General features: G+C 40.5%; 1 protein-coding gene across 2 annotated transcripts in view; it reads right to left on the reverse strand.

The window, feature by feature from the left end:
- LOC138047558 (uncharacterized) overlaps nucleotides 1–19366 on the reverse strand; it is a 20595-nt gene extending 1229 nt beyond the window's left edge. The window contains exons 1-3 of one of the 2 annotated variants that reach the window (XM_068894460.1): nucleotides 19287–19357; nucleotides 8233–9261; nucleotides 1–7544 (exon numbers count right to left, since the gene is read on the reverse strand). The exon at nucleotides 1–7544 is cut by the window's left edge and continues 1229 nt beyond it. In XM_068894460.1, the coding sequence (XP_068750561.1) occupies nucleotides 2410–7544; nucleotides 8233–9247 (6150 nt within the window). In that variant the 5' untranslated portion in view covers nucleotides 9248–9261; nucleotides 19287–19357 and the 3' untranslated portion in view covers nucleotides 1–2409. Of the gene's footprint in view, nucleotides 7545–8232; nucleotides 9262–18563; nucleotides 18944–19286 lie in introns of those variants that run through there. The other variant, XR_011131873.1, reaches the window with a different exon arrangement.
- Between the last annotated feature and the right edge of the window lie 1620 nt (nucleotides 19367–20986).

The following is a 20986-nucleotide window of genomic DNA, read 5'->3' on the forward strand; positions in this document are numbered from 1 at the left end:
AGCACATAAAGTGAACTGAGACATTTCACCACGGTAATTTTTTTCGTGTTTTCACTGAACCACTAATTCTTATTTTCCGTGGAAAAAACTCATTGGCAAATTAAAAAAAGATGAAATTAAGCACAAGTGAATTCAACGAAAATAAATGGTAGTATGCAAAACGCGGGGCCAAACTCCGATGTTCGCAAAACTTAACTTCGATTTTAAGAACAAAAAAACAAAAACAGATTTAGAAAAAAAAACTAAGATGTCCCTTAAGAGCTTTCGTAGCTTCCGTAGGTTAGTCAATTTGTTTACTAATTTCCACCATAAATGAAGGACAGATCCTGATCGAAAGAGAATGAGGACAAAAATGTTTAAATTGAAACAAAAAAAAAATGGCTACTACCAAAATAAATAGCAAGAGTGTTAGCGTTATCGGAACGACTTGCAAGAACCGTAAAAATTCTGCAGTTTTAGGTTCTGTTTACGAGGAGAGGGTTCTATCACCTCATCGGAGTTATCTCCACATTATGGGTGAGTTGCTCAACCATTCGTGTTGACCACGTAAGTGTTCTATGAGAGAGGGGGTCATCACTGCACGTGTGCAAGTTAAACAAATGTATACAAACGCAGCGGGAGGCGCGGTGGCCTCATGGTTAGTGTGCTCGACTCCGGATCCAGTAGTCCGGGTTCGGGTCCTGACCGGGGACATTGTTTTGTGTTCTTGGGCAAGAGACTCTTACTCTCACGGTGCCTCTCTCCACCCAGGTGTATGAATGGGTACGGGCGAATTTAATGCTGGGGGTAACCCTGCGATGGACTAGCATCCCATCCAGGGGGGAGTAGAAATACTCCTAGTCGCTTCATGCTACAGTAAAAGGAGATAAGCGCCGGCCTGATGGGCCTTCTAGGCTCGTAGCAGACTTTATATAAACGTAGCTCGGAAATGTTACTGGTGTTGTAAAGAATTTTCGAAACTCAAAAGGATGTAGTAGGAAACCACCGAAAAAATGATCGATTTTATGAATTATCTGATATAAACGAAAAACAAAACTCCTCTGTAGTGAAAAGTTGATTTTTTTCCTACTCAACAATAAGAAATTTGGTTTTGCCTCTGTTCGAAGCGTTCTTCCAATATAAAATAGGGTGCTTCGTTTTCGATTTTGAATTTGAGTGCTTCGTTTTCGACTTAGGGTCCTTCGTTTTCGATCTTTTGGGTGCTTCGTACTTCTTTCTTTGTTTTCCAGTGCTTCGTTTTCGACCTTTTAATTTTTATTCTCATTGCTTGATAATGACTTAAGTTAAGTTGAAACGTCGCATTTTAACTTTTTTACGTTTTTTTACCATGTTTAATATTTTATCGCAATGTTTTATAGTGAAGTTATATACAAATCTCTTCTAATTAAGATGCCATAGTAGAAATAAAAGATGGAAAGGAATTCATATCTCGTTATGCTAACTTTGTCATAATATTACAACCATGTAGGTGAATCAGTGATGTATCAAATTGCAATTTCCGATTGCCTCTTGGAAGGCCGAGTGAAGGCCAACGTAGCCTCTAGTTACTTTGTCTTTCGTGCGACCTGACTTCCGGTGACACGACTTGTATTAGCCAAGACGGGTCAACTCGGCCCGACTCGGATCGTCTATGATATAGACCATCCGATTCAGGTTGGTTGTATTAGACATGGATGCTTGTTGTCTCCCAGAATTCACACACTTTCTCCGGCGTTAAACACCTTTCGATTATTTTCATTTTGGCCTTTTCACTCTTTCTGTTCTGTTTCTTGCTTTTCTCTTTTTTTTTGAGGATTTGAAAACGATTTAGCAAAGTTTACAAAGTCTTTTGTGTTTTCTGACACAGTTTCGTCTTCTTAATTTATTTTTATTGAGCTGCTGAATCTTTTTTAGTCATTTTAGTGATAACCACTTATTTAGAACTGCCTCCAATTGAATCACAGTTGTGAAGTTTTTCGCCACGTAATTAAGGGCGTCAATACGTCAAAAGCCCCAAATATATATCCAATTTTTGTTCGAAATCCCCGCGATATCGCAGAGATAAATTGCTGCTCGTTTACAAGTGCAATTTAAAATGTAGCTTGAGTTGGAGAAAACTTCAATCAGTCAAAATTGGATTGGGTTTTTTTTAGTATAAATATGCCCATTTCTTTTTTATAGGAGGCTTTTGGGTCGATGTGGTAGTCGTGTATTTGGAAGTTAACCTGCATACGTGTATATATGTACCTCAATGTTTCTGTTACGATAGTCCATGCACTAATTACAATCTAACGATAAAAAAAATTAAACTTTTACAGCCTTTTACAGTTGGGGCTAGGTACTTAATACCCCAGAAAATCATAGATTTAAAATTTATTTAACAGTTATATATACCAGTAGCCTAAAGACATACATTTGAAAGCAATCTCGTCAGTTATCTCTTTTGTACATAGATGCATTGTACCTTTCTCTTGCTTGCTGAAGTATCTGTCCCATCTTGTCAGAAAGAAGCGGAACACGAGTTTTTGGTTCTAACCCAACGTTAAGAACGTTTAAATAATCATACTTTTGGTAAAGCCCTAAGGAAACCTTAACAAGAAATTCGAATGGCCATGAATCAGTTTGGACGCCTAATTGATCAACTGCCCATTTAATTCGCCCTTTTATAAAGAGTGGATAATTGTAGTATAGCATGGCAAACTCCAAATTGGTATTGTTTCTTAAATAATACGATCGATGAAAGTTGAAAGCAATCTCAAATGATAAACAAATGTGACCTAAATACCAGATTGGAATACTTTTTTCATACCGTGCTATGAGTCGCTTCAGTTGTCTGTCATCCACGAAATATGGTCGATACATACCAGACACCATCTTAGTACAAGCAAAATTCTCAAATACCTCTTTGTGCCACATCCTCATGAAATAATACAATCTGATTGGTAGAATGGACAAAAGGGCTCGATAAGAGTGGTAAGATGGATTCGAGAATTCACTGCTCGCTAAGACTTTAGATTCATATTTACTTAAGAGGCTTATAGTTTTCAATAAGGAATATTCACTTTTTGCTTTAGACTGACACAACTTAATGTCTTCTAAGGCCAAGGACACGATTTGAACAAAACCTCTTCGGTTTACTAATTCCAGCTGACGCAGAAGCTCTTCCTGAATGATCCCCAGCGACGAAGGAAAACCAACCTGGAAACGTTTCTCTTGAATGCTGTGAGGGCTACAATAAACTGAATTGTTCTTCCAGTACTCAAATGTAGATGGAAGTCCAACAACAAAACTGTGGACGTCAGGCCTTAGTTTGACATCAATGATTTTAGGAATCCAACCGTGCAACCTGTTATAGATAGTGATAAGTTCAGATTCTCTACTTGGAAATGACATTTTGCCTCCATGACTTTCGATTATCCTTACAACTTCTTTCCATGGATTAAAATCTCCTTTTGTGACTTGAAAGCTGAATACTTTCGCCAAGTAAAGGGGGGTAATGCCATCACTGTTAGAACAATTCACGTCAATTTGATGCTGTCCCTTTTCTTTAAGGATCGCTTGTATAAACTTTACTAGCCCTCGAGACGCTGCTAAATGATAGAGAGTGAGCTCGGGTTTATTGTAGTCACAAACAACCTGAAAACCGCGCGTTTTCATCGCATGGCGAAGAAGCTCAATCGCTACTGTAGAGGCCATGTCCTTTTCTAACATTGTCTCATTTCCGAAAAGGGTTGGCCATATATTACCTCCGGAATGCAGAACAGCCAGCGTCAGTGCATCATATCCATGTGGAGTCACTAAGGAAAGGTTTGCACCATGTTTAATGAGGCTACGAACAGCCACTATATTGGCCCCTTGTGCAGCCCTGTGAAGGGGTGTAAATCCTTCGGCATCCAGGCAAGAGTCGATGACTTTGTACTTTAATCTATTGCTCTCAATAGCCTCAAGAAAAGGACTCTTCTTCGATGAGCACGTTTTATGGTCACAGATAGCGCGTTGAAAGAAGTTATCATCTTCTACCTTCGGCGGCAAATAGCAGAGCAAATGAAGCTCAGATAACTTAAATGGCGTGCCACATTTTATTTTAACCGACTTATTCACGTTTTTAAAGGGAAAGTTAGCCCAGTCGCCACCATTATGGAGAAATGCTATGAACGGGGTCCTTCCTTGATTATCCTTGCAATTGGTACTGGCTCCTTTCAGCACTAAAAGTTGAGCAATGTATGGTTGGTTGTTTGCAAAAGCATGTTGTAACAAGCTTGTGCCATTACGGCTGCATTTTTTGAAGGAAGCACCAGATGAGAGAAGAAGGTGGACGACCATCTCATGATCACGTAACTGCCATTTTAGCTGATCAAAACTCTCGCCATGAATGAACTTAATAGGTTTAGATTCTACTGTGGAATTTTCCACCGCTATTTCCAGTGGTGTTTTACCAAGTTTATCACGTATTTCAAAATTCGCTTTCCTTTGCAGGAGAACATTGACGGCATCGGCCAAACCATTTTTAGCTGCCAGATGCAATGATGATCGACCATCTGTGTCAACCGCATCTACGTCGGAACCATGCAAAATCAAATCGATAAATGTATCTAACCATCTATAATGTTCTGTGTTTTTAAGAAGGCTGTCGTCTTCATAAAAACGAGCTAGACGGCCTCTCCGGTCAATCTTTAATAGATGAAGGGCACCTCCGGCACTAGTCTCATTCCAGATTATTTCCCGATCAAGCTGGCTTGGATGTACGTAAAGAATTGAATAATGCAGTGACGAGAGGCCGCTTTTATCAACTGCCGTAATATTTGCTCCATAGTACAGAAGTAGTTGGATGACCTCAACGGCAGCACATGCTGCAGCGCTGTGGAGTGGCGTCGATCCATTGGAACTCCTACTGTTGATATCAGCATTTTTAAGCATGAGGAGAATTACAAAGTCTCTTTGATTATGACAAGCTGCCAGATGAAGAGGTGTCGCTCCGAAGCAGTCTCGAGCTTCCTTATCTGCCCCTTCAAGTATAAGATCAAGTCCGATTTTCCAGTACCCATACCGAGCAGCTAGATGAAGTGGGGTATATCCACAATGACAGATATCTCCGTGGTATTCCATAGCTTCGTCATGATTCAATGTCAATGACACCTTCTCACTGTCTTCTCGCAAGCTTTGCCAGTGATTGCATGTTTTATGTATCATTGTGTGGTCTTTCATGAGCAGTAACTTTACTATTTCACTGTTATTTTTACGAACAGCTTCATGCAAGAGAGTCCTTCCTGTATAATCCGTACACGCCAATGCTCCCGTACCCTTGGAGAGTAGTTCCTTGATTACCGCTATTTGCCCTGTCGAGACAGCTGCATGTAGGGCAGTTTCGCAAAAAATTAAATGTTTGTCGTCAAAAAGCTCCCCAAACTTGACATTGGTGTTTTCCTCTCGTTCAAAGCAGCCGTCCTTTAGATGTCTGAGTTCCGTATCATCGCTGAGGCAACTTTTATTTACACGAAGTACTATCGTTCGAAATACTTTGGTTCGGCTTTGCAAACGGTGTTTTGCTTCCAGCCAGTAGAAAGAGCCATCGCATCTCATGCATCGATCTTGCACACCCATTTGCAAAAGGTACCTTACAACTTCCAACCTGTTGTTTGCTGCTGCATGATGAAGAGCTTTTTGATCTGGAACTGCACCTGCTTGGTGTAACGCTTTAACAACCCCCAAATGTCCGTGCTCAGCGGCTATCTGAAGCGCCGTCAGATGAACACCATCAACTGTCGAAATGAAAGCCCCGTTGTCAAGAAGAAAGGAAACTACTTCCAAATGTCCTCCATGAGCTGCTGCGTGAAGCATTGTGGACGACAAAAGTTTTGATTTCGAATAAAGAACTGGAAAGGACATAGGATCGCTTTTCCCACACTGATCTGATACAGTGTCTTCTATGGTTTCTTGCATTTCGTAAATGGATACTAGTGACTTGGTCTTACGGTTCACTCTGGCTCCTCTTTTCACCATGAACGCCAGATTGTGTACAAGACCATGCTCTGCTGCCAGAAATGCTGGTGTTATTCCACGATTATCGACGCAATCAATACAGCTAAAATGACGTAATAACAGCTCCAAAACATCTGTGCTATTTATTGTAGCTGCAAGGTGTAACAAAGTCCTGTTACTTTCGGGGTCTGAAGAATTGACAACCTGAGAAGGAAATCTGAGAAATTCGTTAACATAGGCTTCCTTCCAGCCACCGTAAGCAATGTGCTGTGCCAAGGTAAGAATGTGCTTTGCCAATGCAGTCTTGTCTCCACCCGCAATTAAGCTAAAGTAGAATTCGCAAAACACTTCGTGTCCCCTCTTTTTGCTAACGTAAAATGGACTATTTCTATTTCTTTCGCTTGTAAGCCATTCTGTTAACGACAAATGATACAATGTCACCGTGTCATTCTTTCCATATCTCAGAAAGTGACCCAATTCTTTCATTCTATCTCTAAAATCATAGTCCTCATCCAGATGTACCTCCCTCATTCTCAGAACGTCGTAAATTTCCTTCAGCGACATGGGATGAAATGTTGCCACCAGTAATTCCAGCACTCGTCGAATAGGTTGGAACTGCTCCGGCCGATTATACAATCGTTCAAAGTAGCTGTTGTATAATCCTCCCAGGGTTTCGGGTAGTACATATGGATCTCCTTTTCCTGCCTTGGACGTCTCCCAGTGATGAAGCATTTCCTTTACAAACAAGAAATTTCCCTGACTTTTTCTCAAGAGGGCAGAAATCAACTTTGTAGTGTTTTCTGTGCTGTTGTAGCCAAACAAGCTCTTTATTCGGTAAAGGAAAGGGCCATCTTGATAAAACTTTGTGTTCAAAAAGAGTTCGATATCTTTCATGTTTCTGTTGTCTTCGGGATCAATGATTAGCTTCGTTATGCTGTTTGAATTTAACGAAACACTTGACTCATTACGAGAGGTCATCACCAGCTTCAGCCACAACGGAAATCGAGGCAGTTTGTTGTTGAGCAAATACACAATACTGTGACTTGTTTCACTTTGAGTGAGGCATTCGTCTAGGGCATCAATGACGATATACCAGTTCTCTTTCGGTTCATTCGTCAAGCTTCTTAAGGGTGTTAATATTGCTTGTTCGAAGCACCCAACAGGATCTTGAGTAGTGACACAGTCAGTGCTCAGTGAACGTTGAATGAAGGAACTATTAGTGACGATATAGCCATACTCTGGTAGGCTACTAGCTATCATCTGCGCCAAGTTACGAACAAACTTCCCTGCGTTCTGTGTATTTTTATCCGAATGTTTGCAGAGGTGGTATCCTAATACATGGTCGTGAATGGTTCGACTTGACGTCCGGGAACACACCAGCTGAGCTGACAAGGCAGACTTTCCAGCACCCGGGTCACCGATCACTAAAACACCAGGCACATGCTGGAATGCAGGGTTGAACGCATTCTCTATCTCCTGAAACAACCATCGACGGCCGATGAAGTTCTCTCGAGCAACAGCCAAGTAATCCGTCAAGTTAAACTCTTTCGTGTCGAATGAAAAAATGTTTTCTTCCATGGGACATCCTGAAATATAGAAATATTAAATTGCACTCTTTAAAATTAAAAGCCTATCACCCCTAGCTGACAAAACGTCTGAAAGTCAATCTGACTCTGAGACAAGCCATTAATCTTATGATGAGAGAGGATGAGATACCAGGTTGACTTCACAAGCTAGTTAGTTCCCAGTCTTTCGATTGCTCCCTTTTGAAATTAAAATGACGGAAAATGAGCCATTTTGGGGGATTTAATCTTCTGATAAAAAGAAGGCAAAGGACACGAATAAGATTTATTTCTTCATATAATGTCTTTGGTAGACTTAAATTATCGGAATTCATTGTCACTGGGTAAGGGTGATAGGCAATTTAATATTAGTATCAATTTTAACTGTATGAGCTATAAGTTAGAACAGATAAATAGGGTAAACTTGGGTAAGTGTAGGAAAGGTTACCAGAAGCGAGAGCGTAGCCGAGCTAGGGAGCAGCATTATATCCCGACGACACTTAACAAAAAGCCGGACTTTTAAATGTTGAGGCTCTTACCGCCTCCTCGTCTCACTACCTCTCATTTGATACGAAAACAGGATGGAAAACAGTATAGACTTCCCATCCGAGTCAACATCCCACGACAATTTCACGTTGTTTAAATACGCTAACAAACGAATGTTGCTTCAAACTCTCGAATGTCAAAAAATAAGAACATTGTGTAGGCTTACCATCCTTGTATGAGTTGTGATCCAAAATGCCAGGGAGACAAAAAAGGAGCACCAGTATCAGCCAGTTGGTAACCAATTTTCGTTGTATGCCTTTGGCACTTCCGGTCAAGAAACTTATGAAGGTTATCACACGAATTAACACAACACATGATAGAGACACCGAAGCTCTTTTCTCTACCTTAAGCTTCTCTAAGGCTTTTTGCAACTTACGTAGTCGCCCTTCCACGCGACTTCGTTGTTTCTCATTTTTCTTGGATTCCTTTTTCAGCGTCTTCAACTCACTTTGAAGGCTCGTCACATCATTGCGAATCGCTTCCTCGTAGTGAGAGAGAACTTCAGCTTTGAATATGTGCACATCGGATGAAGACTTAAGGGTCACAATATCTTGTATAGCTCTCTGAGCGCCAGCATCTCCAGCCAGTTCTGGATCTTGGAGAAGTTTCTCAATTGTTTCGAATGCAGCCTTCTTTTCCGCTTCGGACAACTCCAACTTCGGTACGTGTGCCCATTTGGTGTTTCGGATGTCCCGAACATCATTTATAAGTGGCCGCTGAACATTGAAGTGATTGCACCAGAACATTAAGTTAAGAATACCGGTGATTTCCATATCCTCGACGCTCTCCATGATGGTGTGCGCCCCAATATCAGGGAGGAAAAGCTTGGCTATCTCCCATGGTCCAATATTTGGGTCTAGCCATTTGGTGGAGTCACTTTGCTTCCAATTAGGCCTGTTGCCGAGGTGAACCGCTTGAAGGATTTTTGCCCAGGCACAGTTGGTCATGTCATGATACTGGTTCTTTTTCCTTCTTGGATCAAAGACGCAGGTGCAGGGTCCAGCAGGCGGGGCTGCAGTAGCAGCTGTCACATTCTTATAGAAAGTTTCCACTTCTTGCTTAATGAATGCGCGAAGGCCTTGACAGAGGACTGATGTTAAGGCACGTCCCAGAGAAAGCCAATTTCCTTCTTCTTGGGAAGTCAGTTGCACGAATGCCCTAGAGCTGCTCGTGGACGGCATGGCTATGTAACACACTTTTTGAAAGAAAGAAAAATAAATTAAGTCGCTTTATTTGAGCGTCAATGTATTCAACACACAAGGTGCTATCAAAATAGAACAGGAATTTGGAAATGTTGGTGTTTGGGGAGGAGGAAAAGCCAAAGTACCGGGAGAAAAAGTTCTCGGAGCAAGGACGAGAACTAACAACAAACTCAACCCACAAGACTGGGAATCGAACCCCCACCACGGCCGGGTGGAAGGCGAGTGCTCTCACCACTACGCCATCCCTACTCCCAATGAAAACTTGGCGAAAGGACGGTGTGGGTGCGGGTAGAGGCTGGCCGGGAACCGTTATGAGCCTAAGATTATAAATTGAGTGGAATGCATAACATTATATCGACTAAGATTTCGGATTGGTATTGAAGGGGATTAACAAGCAACGTAAATGAATCTTACTCAGGGCAACTGCATTTCTCAATAATCGCATCCACAAAACCGTTTCTTTGCTGACAAAATTAGTTCTCTACCGCTCAGGATGGGTAGTGGCTTAAACACATGCTCATTGGTTTAAGAACAGTCAGATGGTGGACGCTTTGAAACTACTTCGTCTGGTATGTAATTTCTTTTTAACAAGATACTTTATTTTATCCCGAAATGATGCCGATCCTTAAAATGAAACCTAGATTGCCTCTGCATTAAACTATACCCCCAAATTATTGCCAAACGTTTCCAAGCTGATCCTAATGTAGTTAGCTTTGGAACAATAGAAATGGCCATCTTTGCAGTTCTGAATTCCATACTTGCTTTGGATATCATCGCGCCAAGGTTCCTTTGGTATCTTGGACAAAGCACGGATATACATCTCTGCTAATTCCTGGTCATGATCCACCTCTAGACATTACAATTTTTGGAGACATTTCAATTAATCCTGGTCCGGAGACTTCAAATTCAAAACAATTTGAAGAGGCGAAATCGACATGGAAATCTACTGAATGTCTTGGATCTGTATACGAATAGTCGAGTTATAACATACGCCCGTGCTGAACTACTTGGCATTCGTCGTACGTCTCACAATTTTGGTTGTAGATCAGTTCTCCGTGATTTATAGCTAAATGGACGGAAGACATCCGAGGCATGGGGCACATTAAAAGGAGGCGAAACAAAGGTTGCTGCAAAAGATTTGAAATTTCCCAGTTCAAGAGGCTTTTCCTGTGTTTTGTACATCCAAATAAAATATCTGGCAATGAGAGCAAGACAGGAGGTCTTCTTGCTGGAAAGAGAAGGTTCTAAGCCCAATACCATTTCAGGTGTAAGTTCATTTTCTACGAATTCATGATTGATCATCATCCACTGCCTAAAGCCTTGCCTAAATTGCGAAATGACTCTGCAATACCAGAAAAGATGGATTAAACTTTCCTCTTCAAATTTGTAGAAAGTACACAGATCAGTTTCTTTTATTCCTATTTTCTTAAGAAAAGAGTTTGTAGCAAGACGACGATGCAACAGTTTAAACTAAAAAATAATTAGCTACTTTAGTACATTTAAATGGTGATAAATAGACCGCTGTCCAATCAATCAGGTTGTCCCGTTAGAGTTTGCAATCGGCAATCCATTTTTCTTGATTCTGAGTAGGCCATACCTGCTTCATCGAAACCAGCTTTTGATAGACGACTTTATTGGCCTTTTTGGGTTTTAAAGAGTCTTTCAAGGAAGCTTTCACAGACGCCGGCGCATTGATTGTCTTTGTATTTTTCTGTTAACGATTGTAGAGAAGACTGAAGGCTGAGTATAGTAAGAAAATTTGCTTTCACGTTAAAGCGGTGTTTTAGTTTATGTAAGGAAAGAAAAAAATGCGATCTTTTAGTAGGTCTGCGACATTTCGAATACCTTTAGAGTACCATGATTGGTAGAAAACGGGTTTATTGTATATTCGTATAAGAGAATTGTGCCATAGTGGCAAAGAAAGGAAATGGCTAAGAGAATTCACATTTCGTTCGTAACTTATTTCAGGTCATAGATGTAAAATTTCCGTGGTAAATGTGTGTGTTGCAGTTACGTATTTGTACGTATCCTGCTTATTCAGGTTGCCTCTGCAAATGCCCGGGCAAATGCTTCCATTTTCCGTGATTTTCTGGGTCAAGGTATTTTTTAACCCAAGAGGATTTCAAAGCCTTATTAAATGATATTAAGTCTATCATTTTTAGACCACCTTCAGAGTACTCGCTAGTCATTATATTCCGTTTGATCTTATCCCCCTTATCGTTCCATAGACATTTGAAAAACCGAGAATTGACTTCCTCCAACACTTTTTGATTTTTTGGTAACGGTGAAAGAATATAAACCAGTTGAGACACTATCAGGCTCTTGAGTACTGTAATCTTACCTAGAAGAGTTAGCCTTCGTAATTCCCAACATGCCAAACAGTTGCTGATTTTAGCTAATTTGTCTGCATAGTTTGCCTCCAGCATTTCTTTGGGGTTTGTGCAAAACCAAACCCCTAAAGCCTTTCCTTTATGTTTAATCCATTCTAGGTTTTTTTCAGGGCATAAGATCACATCACTTTCACTTTCCTTGTATACTCCAATCCATAGAGCTTCTGTTTTTTTAGGCCCGACATCTTTCTAAAATTTTCCAGGATTTGTAAAGCTGATAAATAAGAGAGATTCTTTTGATCCATCAAGAAAAAGGGTGGTATCGTCGGCATAATGGCTAATTTTAACCTCGTTTTGGGATATCATTATTCCTTTTATACTTTTGGTTTTTCGGATTTTTCCGGCAAGAACTTCCACACAGAGAATAAAGAATTAAGGCGAAAGGGGGCAGCCTTGTCTAACTCAGTCCCCTTTGCAGCTTAAAAAAATCAGTAGACCAACCATTATTCAAGCAAGACACAACTTTCGATTTTGTTATGGCACATGTTGATCCATTCGTCAAAAGACGAGCCAAAGCCAAACATTCCAAGTGTTTTTTGAATAAAGTTCCATTCCACGGTGTTGAAAGCTTTCTCAAAGTCTAAGAGGAGTAATAGTCCTGTAAGGTTTTCTTCTGCAGTGTAATTAATAATTCCATCAATTATGTTACAATTCTATGTTACAATTCTACATTATCTGTGGCTCTTGATCGTCATGCTCCACTTGTCACTAAGTTTATCATAGGGAGGCCTTTCGTACCTTGGTTTAATGAAGATATTAGGGAGTCAAGGAGCTAGGGAAAGGCGGAGAGTGGAAAGATAAATGGCGTCGACCTCGATATGTCCGTGATTTCCTCGAGTTCAAAATGAGGAGGAATTTTCCAACTTACATGATGAATGAAGTCCGTCGTAAGTTCTCAGACTTTATTGCTGAAAATAGCTCCAATCAAAGGAACCTATTCTCGGCAACAAAGAGGTTGCTAAATCAAGGTCATGAGATACCTTTTCCACCGACTAGTGCATGACAAGTTGGTTTTAGCCAACGAAATGGGTAGCTTCTTTGTTGAAAAGATTAAAGCCATCAATGCCAAATTAGACAGATTAGCTGATTGTTTGCATGATTCAAATTTTGACTATGTGAATATTTCATCAACTACAAAACTGGACAGCTTCATCCCTTTAACTGAAAGCGCAGTTAGTAAGTTGATTGGCTGCTCTCCGAAGAAAAGCTGCATGTTTGATCCGATATCAACACCTATAGTAATCAGCTGTGCTGATGTGCTATTACCAGTATTTACTAAAATGATCAACCTGTCGCTCAATTCTGGAGAATTTGCGGATGATTGGAAATGTGGGCTTATTTAATCCTGTCTTGAGTAAACCTGGATTGGATTTGCTGTATAAAAATTACCGACCAGTTAGTAACTTACAATACGTATTCAAGTAGACTGAAAAAGTTGTTTTTAATCAAGTTTATGATCACAGGGTTTCAAATGCTATCTTTCCTGTGCTTCAATCTTCTTATAGGCAATTCCATAGCACTGAAACTGCACTTATCAAGGTGATGAATGATATTTTGTTTAAGATGAACTCTCAAAACGTCACTTTGTTAATTTTATTGGATTTGTGTTCTGCCTTTGACACCGTTGATCATCAAATACTTTTAGAGGCTACCTGACGAGGTTGGCATACGTGGGACTGCTCTGAATTGGCTTAGATCGTACTTGTCTGATAGAAGTCAGCGCGTTTCTGTACATGGGGTTCTTTCTCGTCCTTTTCGCTTGGGCTGCGGAGTACCTCAAGGCTCATGTTTAGGGCCTCTGTTATTTATAATATATGCCTCCAAGCTGTTTAAGATCGCGGAACATTATCTTCCTGATGCTCATTGTTTCGCGGATGATACGTAGTTGTATCTGAGTTTAAAACCACTCGACAGCACTGCTCAAGCTGATGCTATAAAAGCTATGGAAAAGTCAATTGACGTGGCGAGGAAACGGATGATTCAAGATCGGTTGCATGATTATCAATGATGGTAAAACTGAGTTTTTTTTGGTCGGCACTCGACAACAGGCTGATAAATTAGATTCGTGTTCCATTGCTGTGGGCAACAATCGTATCAGCCCAAGCTCATGTGTTACAAACCTTAACCCAACTTAAGTATGACTCATCACATAAACAAGGCTTGTAATGCGACATTTTACCATTCACATAACTTGAAACGTGTTAAGAAATACCTATCGAGGGATTCTTTAACTTTTGGTTCATGCTTTTATAACCAGCCGTCTTGACTATTTTAACGGTTTATTGTTCGGCTTACCAAAGGCGCTGATCGCTAAATTACAGTGTGTACAAAACGTAGCAGCCACACTTATTCTTGGCTTCAGTTTTCTCACATTACACCGGCGCTTTATGAACTGCACTGGCTGCCGGTTTCCGGAGTTTGCGTATTGATTATAAGATTTTACTTTTGACTTTTAAATGTATTTATGGCCTTGACCAACTTATCTTAGTGATCTCATTAGCATAAAATCGAATCTTAGGTCTGCTGGTAAGCTCTTATTAAACCATCCCAAGGGAAAGATGCTTACAATTTATATAGCGCATATTTACATATTCTGATAAATAGCGCTTTACAATCACTATAAAAATAAAATAAAGTTATAAATTATAAAAAGATAAGTCTTAAGTCGAGATTTAATGTTGATGAACGAAATGATATATGAAATGAATCATATACTGAACTGCAGATATGAAATCAAGTAAAGCTATGATCAGTTATGGACGCAATTTTAGCAATTGCGTAGAGAAGCCTGATGTTGCTTGACAAAGCTCCACAGGTAGGCCATTCCAGAGCTGCTGCTCAAAATGATCTGGCTCCCAATGTTGGTAAATTATTATTATTGTTATTACTTCAGTATATATCCTGGACAATTTCTTTTGGTAGACTGTGAAAGCATCCCCTTTCGTGATTCTCAGCGGGAAACTGAAAGAAAATGCTATCCCAAGCTAGTTTTTGGGTTTGATAAATTTTGTTTTCATATTCATCGCTTCCCAGACGCCTTCCATCCTTGTCTGTCAAAAATTTGCTTTCCTCCCTCTCCTGCCTGCATATTAGTTGACCGGTTATTGTGAAACTTCCGGCTAACCAGGCTAACCTGTTTCAAAAGATAACCACTCATAACTGAATTGAATTACAGTCGGTCCCGCAGTCAAGCCACATTTGTATCAGGTAAACATCAACTGAAGCGCCGATTTGTCAAATCTGTGGTCGCAATCTTCATTTACTATAATCAGTAGCGATTGCCATGATTATTAGGTTTTATATCGTAACTTCAGTCCTCATTGTTCAGCTGACAACAGTAAAATTGTTTTACCTGACTGTCTAAAATAGCATATTAGGGACTGTGCAATAATTATCAGGAGGGGGGGGGGTAAGCTGTAAAACTGGAGGGGGGGGGGGGGCACCATGTAAACTCATAGCTTAACGAAGGGGTGTAACATGTAAATTTCTACATTAAAAGCAGGGGGGGGTGGAATCTAATTTTTTTGTGAGCAAGCTGACTTAAAGATTCAAATACCACTTATGTCTCACCAACGGTGATACTCATTTCTTTTAAGGACTGATTTAATATCAATAAAACATGATTTAGAATTATGTCATCAAAAATATGACAAAGAGCTAACAGTAATTAGTACCAAAGCCATGAGCATTTTACCTATCTGGTCACATGACATTTTACAACAGGGGCAGATAAAGGTTCACAAGAAGGGGGTATTCCATTATAAGAAGTACAATACAATACATACTTAATTGACCGCTCCCCATAGGGGCTTTTCAGGGCCAATGAAACAATCAACGAAACAACAGAACACAACAACAACAACAACTCTTAAGAATCCCAACTGGCCGGAGGCAAACCAGTTGGCTATTTACAAGTGCAGCTGAGAAGTTGAACCAGGGACTACCAGGAACAAATTCAGCGAGTGGTCAGAGCGGGTCTTGAACCCGGGATCTCCCGATCTCAAGGCAAGCGCCCTAACCACTGGGCCACACTGCCTTAGAAGTAACTAACAGAGAGAGTGTCCCCTCCATAGGGATTAACATTGAATAAAAAGAGATTTTCAACCCAAAGGAGTGTCAGGTGAACCTCAGGGCACCCCCTGGATTCGCCCCAAGACATAGTTGATAAATTGAAACTGTAGGCAACAAGTGAAATTTTAAGAGGTAATAAGAGTATCAACATGACAAATGTTTTTGTTGATGTTTAGGATTTCAATGACAAAAACTCTAAAACTGCCTTTTCAGCTTCTCCAACAAATCATTTAGAGATTAACAGGCCTCCTAAGCAAGCTTCATCGGTGCAAGATGTGAACAAACCAAGTACTTCTAGATCAACATCATCATAAAAATTCTTTGTCTTCGGCAATTTCAACTTCAATAAAAACAAAACGCAAACTGTGGTGATAAACATTTGTCTAAGATGTATTTCTCTGTAAAATTAGTTTGTCATTTCTCCAGTGCGAACTTTTTGTTCCTTGTCGTTTTCAGTTGCACATGTTATAATCAAAGTATTTGGTCATGTTGAATTGGATATATGAGTATCCCTTCGGAAGAGACTTCGAGGAAACTGATTTTTGGACAAATACTGAGTTTAATAAGTCTATGTTTTACGTTGTCAAACTACAAAGGAAAGAAAATAACATAAGTTACAAAGTTTTCCAAAACACAACTAACTACAAGAAAAGCCAAGGGATACAAGAAAACTACTTACAATTCTGGTTGCCTTCTCTTCTGACTTTATGAGGCGAGGCACGTATCTATTTATCCTCTCACCAAAATATGCGTGATATGTAAAACACGTTTCTTTTCACACGTACCTATTATTCCTTTTATAAGTTCCATCTTTAAGCCAACAATATATGCGTTATGCAAAACACATGTTTTGATCGTTCAGTAGGTAGCAGACTTGAGATAAGACTGCTTTTGACCAGTTATGGTCATCTAAAAATTACTCTATCCTCACTTGCTCCTTAATGCAAGCCGCTTACAAGTTGTGGCTGGTAGGATTTGGATTGAATTTAACTATATTGTAGAGCGATCAACGATCAAAGGCGAAGAAGCGTACTAACCGGATATTAGGGCGGACATACTTGTATTTCATGCCTGCACGTTACTGGTTATACTCATTCACCATTCAGAGCATCGTTTAACCAGACCACTTTTTTCATCTGAAATAAGATGCAATTGTTCTGCAGAATCCAAAATTAAATTTTTCAAAGTCCCTTTTCTCGCGCTTCAGATTCATTCGTAAGTTCATACAATGTTTTAGAATCACTTTGAGGTGAGAGTGGAAAAATTTGGGACTTCGAATCATTTTGGCGTTGGCACTCATTCGGACATTGCGGTCATTTCAGGGAGAGTACTTCACGGATGATTCTCGGGTTTTCATGAAGCAAAGAGCAATTCGTGAAGGAAAGAAAAGAAAATTGAGAGGGAAATCGAAAAAATAAAAAATGAAAGAAAAGAGATTACTTTGGAGGGGGCGGGGGGGGATGGAGAAACTGGCACCTGTGGCAATACCATCTGCAACTATAGGAAGCATACAGAAACTTGTGAGGACGTCTGCATCTCGAACCTCTGTGTGGCTGCTGGATTTAAGTTAAAAGCAGGCCTTTGAGACGTTCTTGCTCTTATAAAGGAGGCGACCTCTCAGGACAGCGTCGAAAGCTTGATTGCGATTCCTCTGAGGAGTCCAGCAATTCTGAAACATTTATACCTCAACGGAAACGTTGTATAGCAGCAAAATTTCCTCCAAGGGAATTGTGTTTTGTTCAGTCTTATGCTGAGCTTCATGCAAGATGAACGTGCATGTTTGAGGTACACTTACAGTAACAAGGAGCAATTTAAAGAAAACGTTAAATTCCTGTACCCCACTTCCCTTTTCGCTCAACAGTTTCAGAGTAATCCCCCGTTTCACTCGTTCCGAAATCAAATGTAAAACCCCCGCAAAATCCCCCGCCGCCCATCAGACAATAAATAATGACTGGTCCTTTATTAGGTACAACCGCTAAATTTACAAAAAATTTAATCTTGGAAATAAAGGGGTGCTTAGGGTAGTTCCAGACGAGCACGTTTTTCTTGACAAACCTGTCGAATCAAAACCAGACAAACCTTTCAAGAAAACTTGTTTGTGTGCAACCGAGCTTACAGTAATCATTATGCAAATTTCTGATTTTTTCGATGGGTTTCGAAAGTGTATGATACGGTCTAGTTAAAGCGCGCATTCTATTCTCAAAAGACCTTGATAGAAACTACAAAGAAACAAAAAGCAAGATAAAAAAGACAAACTTATCACAATCGTTTATGGAAACGCGGCCCGTGATGCTCCCCTTGAGCAGCAAATGTTCTCTATGTGTGCGAGACGATTTATGCATTGTAATGTTAATTATTTTTTCAAGGGGGAGCCCCTTCGTTCCTATGCAATAAATGTATTTACCATGGTAACCTCCTTTGGGTGTTATGTGACACTTTGTCACAATGCTATTGCGTACACTGCCAGTTATTGTTCAGTTGTATTTTTAGTTTTTGTTATTTTGCGCAGACATTCTTGATAATTCTATGTAATTTTGATTGATAAGACATAATAATGAGGGTTATACACGGCTCGTGTTGACACACCCCATAAAGTGGTTGCGTATTACATGATTAATGTTTTATATTTGGTCGAGCGGGGCAAGGAAGTAGAATATAAACTGTTTGCTGTTTCATTTGCAAATAGCAAACTGGAGATTTTTCTTGAACTAATCCGGAATTCATATCTGTATTTTTATACAGCTTGCACTGAAAAAGAAAGGACTTGTAATCTGTGTTACACATTATTTATTATTTCGCAGGTTAACCGCCTGTGCTTTATTTTCCCCGCATAATACACGTTTAACATGTCACGTTTTGTGGATTCACTTTTACCAAATACATCTAATAATTTAGTCATAATAATTTATTCATTTCTTGTGCGCATCTTAACATGACTATGATCAGATGCGCATTCTTAAGTTATAAATACGAGAAATCGATAAATATCCAGCTAAAAATATGGCAAGGACTATTAATACATTAAAAAATATATACAATATGGTAAAAACTAATTGATAAATAATTAGCGAAAGTATTATTAAAATCTCTGTTAAGTATATGCATGTCTAAGTGATTGAGCGAAGCTCACTAGGCAGAGAGTTCCACAATGACGGCGCTGCGACGGCGAATGCCCGATCTCCTAGAGTGGCCTTCGATTTCACTGATGGCATAGCTAGGAGTAAAGTATTAGAACCCTGAGATTATATCGAGATTATAGCATGATGACTTGACACTTATTAAGGACTGTAGATACTGAGGCGCGAGGCCGTGTAACGCCCTAAACGTGAGGAGAAGTACCTTGAAGTTGATGCGTGCCCTGATAGGCAACCATCTGGCAATATGGAAGACCACTTCTCCCGGTAGACATAAAGCTACGCAGCCTAACACAGTATCCGTTTAGCGTACAGTTGGGGGCCATCAGGGCTGAAATTATTGTCATTTGCCATTTTGCTGCTTCGATACGGCTCAGGCACACAGCATAACTAAACTGTAGCTCTTGATAAAGGTTGCCTTACCTTGCGATGATCGAAGTCTTTCTCGGTTATCTTCACTGCATTCACTAGGAAAGCCAAGTACGGGATGTGGCTGCGAGACGGTGCAAGCGTAAATGAGCTTAAATGAGATGCAAATCGTACTAGGTACCAGTCCTAATCGGAACGTGGAAGGGCGGGAAGGGAGGATAAGAGAGTGAACTTCCGGGTGGACCGTGCGGAACGTTCCTGGACATCATCAAGGTCCACATCGACCGCTTGGCTACTCGCAGTACTCAATAGTTTACTCCCAGATTGCTTTTGTTTCATAGTAATTCCCCACTATTTTGCTGAAGTAATTCACAACGATAAACCACGAGAAAAATGTATATGAACACGTTTTAGACTAGCGTTTTAGGATGCATGCCTGAGGCTTCATCCACAATCTAGTAGCGGACTCCTTGTTCGCCTTTTCTTTTACCCAAGGGTCAGAAATTATAGTCTCGCAAGGTAACTAGCTGTCTAACTGAACGAAAACACCTTCAGACCATAATAATAAAGTATTCTCGTTTGTCTCACTATGTGGTCACTTGTGATGTAGATCGCGACTACATACTCCTAGTCATCATCAGGCGATGAGGTCGACTGGTTAAGCGTCACCTTTTGTCAGGATGCTCCGCTGTGATTGGTTGGTGGTTTTCAGCAGCTGTGATTGGTGCATTTCAATCTTCGCCGTTTCGGTGTGTTGTTCCTTCGGCGGTCCGATGTCGTACGGTTCTCCTGTTGTTGCGTTTCTTGATCGTGGGCATCCATGCTTCCGGAATTTCTGTTCCACTATCCCTGTTGATGTTGTTAGGGTGAAGTCTTATGTGAATCACCTCTTTGACCCTGCGTATGTACCAATGAGGATCACGATCAATAAACTTTTACTTCGTTCCAAAGCGGGTTGTGTCCAGTGTTCTGAAACGGCGGAGGTCTGGGTACGGGCAAGTCGAGCGTCTTTCCATCGTACTAGATCTAGATGTGATCTTAATTTTTTAATGTAGTTTCCGACTTGAAAACAGCGCGTATGCCTTGTTGCTATAGGCAGCGGCGACGTTGTTCGGATAGGGGTTGTACACTTTAATAATCCTACTTAAAGTACATACCGATAGGCCTTTGGTACTTGTACTCGATCATGGGCTCAGCACTGCTACTCAGTTTCCTGGTTTTGGTGATTTTCTGCAAGAAAGAAAGAGGGTAACCATTAGAGACAAGAACAGAAGACAGGTGTTTCTTCTCAGAGGGTTTTGTTACGAGACGTTTGGCGCGCTCGTAGAGGCACTTCACAATACCGCGTTTTACTGATTGGGGGTGGTGGGAATCATACGCTAAGTACTGATCAGTGTGCGTAGGCTTCCTGTACACGTTGGTGATGAGGCGTCTCGTAACAGACCAGCAGTATGCAGTCGAAACGTCGCGATCTACATCACAAGTCACCACATCGTGAGACAAACGAGAGTACTTTATTATTATTGTACTTCACCACGATGAATAACAGCAACCTTTTTTACGACATTAACCTTCAGACCATTTTCTCGCGGGGCATCCGCTCTTAAAAGCGTGAAAGGTGCGAGAGAGCCGCGCGAGAGATACGCGAGGAATTCACGCGAGGTGGACCGGAGGTGAAGGGAGTCGTGCTGACAATGGCTTTGGAGATATCTTGACCTCTCGAATCCGTGCCTGTTAAAAAGAAATTGGAAGAT

This window comes from Montipora capricornis, chromosome 4 (assembly GCF_036669925.1).
Source record: "Montipora capricornis isolate CH-2021 chromosome 4, ASM3666992v2, whole genome shotgun sequence".
NCBI lineage: Eukaryota > Metazoa > Cnidaria > Anthozoa > Scleractinia > Acroporidae > Montipora > Montipora capricornis.